The sequence below is a fragment of the Lytechinus variegatus genome, chromosome 3, assembly GCF_018143015.1.
Source record: "Lytechinus variegatus isolate NC3 chromosome 3, Lvar_3.0, whole genome shotgun sequence".
Classification (NCBI taxonomy): Eukaryota; Metazoa; Echinodermata; class Echinoidea; order Temnopleuroida; family Toxopneustidae; genus Lytechinus; species Lytechinus variegatus.
Window position 1 is genome coordinate 34,721,409 of NC_054742.1, and position 6,154 is coordinate 34,727,562.

General features: G+C 34.2%; 1 protein-coding gene across 1 annotated transcript; it reads right to left on the reverse strand.

The window, feature by feature from the left end:
- Positions 1-2,070: 2,070 nt before the first annotated feature.
- LOC121410854 (phe13-bombesin receptor-like) lies at positions 2,071-5,156 on the reverse strand. Its single transcript, XM_041603200.1, has one exon. It carries the CDS (start codon positions 4,640-4,642, stop codon positions 3,476-3,478), a length of 1,167 nt encoding a protein of 388 aa, XP_041459134.1. The 5' UTR covers positions 4,643-5,156; the 3' UTR covers positions 2,071-3,475.
- Positions 5,157-6,154: the final 998 nt, after the last annotated feature.

A 6,154-nucleotide genomic window follows, 5' to 3' on the forward strand; every position in this document is an offset into this window, starting at 1 on the left:
CATCTAAATCATTGTCGAATAACACTGAACAGCAAAATATAATAAAACAAATTACAATTTGAGGATGGATTTTACTATTTAACTTAAAAAAATAGATATCTATCAATTAATAATCAAAGGAAATTCTTGAATTAATTTCTCGATATAGTGTTGTCTTGGAAAAAGTATCCGGTTCTGATTAATAAAATGCTCAAATTGATTAGCGTTATCATTATTGAGGCTAGGACAAAACCAGAAGATGTTTTTCGAGCCTCAAACGAAATTATTCAGTACTTTACTGACGTACAAAATAGATCAAAATAATGAAAGAGACTGGCAGACTCACTTAAGAGGCAGACATATGAGCACGGTAATGCTTTTCCATATAATAAAATCTTAGCAATGAATCCAATTCTACATGATCCACCGTCCTTAAAAAGGTTGGTAGTAATCTCAAAGTAACTTCACCTTAATCGTTTTCCTTTGATGCTTAGCATCGAAAACAATAAAAGCATCATGAAAAAATTAATGTGTTACATCAAAAAGGCTAAATTTTATTGGTTACATTGTTCGCCTGACAACCCCAAAACATACCCAACAAGAAAGGTGCAGGGTTGAATAATAATTATATGCCCCTCAAAAAATACGTTCGTGCGGCCAATGTCTCTACTATTTGAATTTGATTTTACAATTCCTCTGATGCATTTATTCCAGCCACGATTTTCCCTGATATTGTCCTTTCAATTTAATGTATATCTTTTGAGCGCAATACGGGGAATTAATTTAAATCTACAATACTATGTAAACTGATCTTGTACGATGTTTCTATGCGAAACAGGACCAATCGATTATTCACTTGTTTTCCCCAAAATGATATTAAAAGATAGACCTTCATTAAATGCTAATAATTAACATTAGTTCATTTTGCATGCCATGAAAATCACAACATCAATTTTGCCTTCTGTAAAATACGCAGAAGAATAGAATTCTAAAACACGTCTACATCATCATAGATTTTTTTAAATCATTCATTAGATTTGGATTTTTTTTCAAAATCTAGAATAGTCATTTTTGTAGAGATGATTATATTTTGAGTGTGAAAGACATTAAAAGAATATTTTGATGTCTTCTCAAGAGTATGGAAATTTGAAATAGCCATCAGCAGTCAATGATTCATTAAATAATCCAATCAAATCTTATAATTCCTGTATTTTTCCTCGATAAGCTCTAGTCGGATATAGATTTCGAACATATTTATAGTTAGGTAATAATATATTAAAGATTATATGCGCTCCTTTAATGTGCGTTGGGTATATTATACAGAAATACTTTTTCGCATCTTTAATTTTGTCCAGTAGTGTGAAATAAAGAAGTTTAATGTATAGATTTTTTTATAAATATTTTCTTTAAATATTAGATTTTATGGTTTTAACAATTTGCATTACAAAATAACGTAAAGGCAACAACAAATGCAAATTTTCGGGGGGTTTTGTTTGTGAGTAGGCCTATATATTTCCAGATTCACCGCCTGAAGTTGACCACTTCCTCGCAACGTGAATCTGGTCAAATTGGTATTTATATTGCAACATCTTGTAAATATTTATGCAATATCCCAGGCTGATCTTATTCTTTCTCCAACATTTTGAATATTTATCGCTCTTTGATGTGAAAATACTGTTCGTTGTGGTAAATTGACCTATGCATCGTTGTGATTTACTGAAATAATGAAATATTACTTTTTTGTGATACACTTTAACGTAATTTTAAAAAAATAAGGGAACACACGAAATAGATATCCACATATGAAGATTATTTTTTGTAATCGGTCAATATTGACCAGTATTGATTACCGTAAAGATGAATTTCTAACAAATCTAATCTAAAACACGATTTAGTTCACGTTTAGCCGTTCAGTCAATACCTTACAGGTTTTTAGTATTATATTATTTTAGTAGGCCCATTTTGATTATGACTTAAAATTTAAAAGGAACTGCATAAAAATAGGACGCATTCCACCCCCATTTCTCATTGCCAATATTATTATTATTGTAAAGAGGGAAAATTTATTTAGTTCTTTATATTCTTGTTGTCACTTCTTCATTCAAAATTGTATTCCAAAATATCGGTTATGTTAATGTAGCACGTTTCCCCTTTAATATAAAATATTAACAATAATATTTCATAATGCAAACAATTTCCGAATGAAAGAGAATATTTAAAACACGATTTACACATTTCACAATGTAAAATTTCTTTACATTCAACAAGATATTGTTCATTTGATGATTTAGTATAGACTGTCTATGCATTCAGACGTACGATTATTCTGAATCATTTGATTTTTAAAAAATGCTGCAAAAAGAGCTATACCAATTAGCACTTAGTCTACTTTTTTATTCAAATTAAAACGATATTTTCCATCAGATTTTAGGGGAAGTGATTCTGTTATCTTGTTCCGTGGAAACGGAGTTAACTTCCAACCTATAAAGGTGGTTTCGAAAACGCAATCTGCGTCATGATCCCTCGAAAACTGATTGATACACGAGGACATTCAAAATTTTGTTAAATTTTCTATTCGAACAGAGATGTTCAACTATTAAACAATAGATATATTAAAAAAATTAACATTGCTGTTGAAAGTTTGATATAATAGTAATCAATGTGATTGTAAATTTTCAATCCTCAATTGGGTGGAATCATTGTGAAGTAACATTAGAAATCCTCTATAATAATCAGTGTTCAATTTTCGCAGATAGCACCTGGTAAACGAGAAATACGGTCAGCTTGAAACAATAAAATCAATAACATCTTTCGTTTAAGTGGAAAACCAATGGCAAAGAGTAGACCTGCAAATTATATTAAGCAAAAATGTTCATATAACTGACTGAATGAAATTTCACTTACTGTTGATACTTGGCATCTGTTATTACCTCAAAAATTCAGGGTATATACACTTTAATGAGAATGGATAAAATAAAAAAGAAGTTGAAGTAGACGATGATGACGCGTTAATAAAACGATTTGTCTGCAAATGCATTGATGATTATATTCATTTGAACTTCTAGATCTCAACAGAATATTCATAATAAAAAATGTTAATAGAAATCTTGGACAAAAACATTCGCGCTTTAGGAAGATAATTCAGAAATAGTAAATTTAGACTTATTTCTAATTCACGAATGAAATTTATAGTTATGTCACTGAACTAATAGGAATGCTGCTCTTCTAATTTGACTCGAGTTCTTTCTTAAAGGTAAATTCTTATCAGCTCGAAGAAAAGAAAATGTATTTTGTGCTCATATCCAAAATAATGTTAAAGCTATTGATGATGACAGAAAAATAACAGACAGATATTCAATACGAATAACATGAACGCATTAATGAAAACGAAAATTGTACACATTTGAATGAAATTAATTTTGAAATATAAGTAAATGATACTTTAAATGTATAATGTCCTGCTCTCTTTTTTTGATAAACTTATCTGTGTTTGAAGCTATAGTTCTGTACACCTGGTATTTCTGGAACCCGATCTGCTATCGATAGGCTGCTTGACTTTCTCTCCAGGAATTCCATTGGCCAAGGACCGCGTGTGGGCCACAGTAGTTGTCGTGTCCTCTGCTTTCCTGCACCTCACACATGTCAACAAAGCCTTCCTGTGACTCGTGCTCATCGAAAATATAATAATCGGATTGAGGCAAGAGTTAGCCAGAGCCGAAAAGTAGTAGATATTCCGAAATTCAGCAACACCGGTCATGTGGACGAGCGAAGAGTGATCAAGCTGGAACCAAACGATGAAGATGTAGTACGGGAGCCAAAAAATACCGAAGAACAATGCTAGGATGAGGACAGTGAGTGCTAGTCGTCTTCGCGCCGAGAAGTGTCTGGCTCCTGGTTGGGTTTCACCGGCAAACGCTCCTGCACTTTTCAAGAGAGTTTGTGCAATAACTGTGTAGAGGAAGGTGATGATAACCAACGGTAAGAGGTACATAACCATTGCTCTGGCGACCTCATAAACCTTTGCCGTTCGGGTGAAGTTCTGTATGTAATGACATACTGGTGAACCATCACCAGATACGTAGGCGTAGACCAAGATCGGTGACGCCACGACTGCTGCAATGAACCAAACGGTGACGGCAGAGAGAATCCCTCTTCGCATACGACCGCCGTGTCTGATGGTCCCACCTCGGACCAATACCGAGTAACGTTCAATACTAAGAGCAGTAAGGGTGTAGACGCAAACTCCTTGCACCATTACTTGGGTGAAGTTGACCAGTTTACATCCGGCTAGTCCATACTGCCAACATGAATGTAGTTCATGTTCCAGAAAGAAAGGTCCAGATACCATCACGTAAAGCAAATCACCCATTGCAAGGTTCGTCAGAAGTATATTGGCTGATGTTCGTAAGCGCGGGTTGCTCAAGATCACCATCATCAGACAACAGTTTCCTAGGAAACCAACCAGGAAGAAAATGCCCAGGAGTGTGGCATCCCGCGCGAATTTCGGCCCTTTAGAATGACAGAAGCTTCCATCGGGGTCGAATGTGCTGTAATCGTACATTAGTCCAGAAAAAGAATAAGAGTCATTATAGTCAGCTTGATCATTCAGACCTACCGATTGTGTCGTTGGCAAAGTGGTATCCATCGTTGATATAGATTTCATGTATTCTTGTCCATTTGTATATCGTGGGAAATCGTTTTGTTATCCTTCTGGTAAACTGATTACTTCACACCATTGGATGCATTGAAAATAGTGTTCGTTGAAGAATGAAAGATGCACAACAGATCTGCCTTAAGTCATTTAACGGTTTCAAATGATGATGCTAATGATGATGATATCATTAATAACGTTCATCTAAGAAAGCGGTCCTCTCAAAATTTACGAATATAATTTCAAGTTCAACACACGTAGTATATATACTAAGCCAAATCGGTTGCCAAAACCATCAATATTCGAAAAAAATATATTCTTGTTGATGTTTTGCAAAAGTTTTGTTGAAAACAGAAATACAATTCAACTTTGAAGTCAGCCAAATGTTCTTCGTGTTCATGCACCCTTCATCTCCACTGTGATACTTAGTGATGTAGACTGATGAATATTATTGAGATGGTCAAAATCCTCTTTCGCTGGTACCGGTGGATTGCGAAAGGCATGTCCATAACCAAAGTGGATTGCGTTAGTGAGTGCTGCTCTTGCGCCCGGCGAGTTTACCGCTTTCGGCGTCGAAAAGAGAAAGGGAGTCGTCTGATTGGCTGCCTGCCATCATTCACATGAGATTATTTCACTCTTGATAAGCTCCGCCTCTTCCATGTCTAATACCATATATCTTGTTTATATTCTGAAGTTCATGCGGTATTTGCTTTGTTTGTATGTTTACGATATTGCATCCATGTATTTTAATTCGTTGATTTACTTGAAGATTATTTCGGATTTGGGATATACAAATGTATAGAAGATACCTCAAGTTATTTAATTCTCCACGATTTTGGATTATCATGCTTGAAAAATTTCTTGGAATTATATACATATACATACATATATATATATATATATATATATATATATATATATATATATATATATATATATATATATGACATTGGAATCGTGATTGAAAACAACTGTGTTTCAATAATCTTATTTTAAAAAATCATATAAATAATGTGATTGCTCTTGCAGATCTAATTATTTAAAGCCCTCATCCTCACATCTTGATATCTATCTTGTGTAGGCCTATGTGTGTGGGGGAGGGGGTGAGTGGTGTGTCTTTCAACAGGACTTTACTTCAAAAGAGATTTGTCCCACTTTTTTCTTTCATTCAAATAAAAAACAGGTATTGCTCTCGAAGAACGAAGATTTTGAATACTAGAAGTTGACCATCTCCAAATAAAAGAGTGATCGGGATTATTATGCGTATATATCATGTGACGTGTGTTTTTAGAATTAACGGTGAAAAATAATGACAAAAGAAAAGACCTGTTATATCGTTGTAAAAAATAGTTTTTCCAATGCGCAATCTCCCTCTATCTTTATCCTTCACCAACGCAAATTTGATGACCCGATGTGCCCCAAGTCAGTTAAAATTCAACTCCTAGTTGGAGTTGTCTTGACAAGGGCGGAAACTACTTGCCATTGCTGTGAGATAGAACGGTCCATTACATTAATGGTGTGATA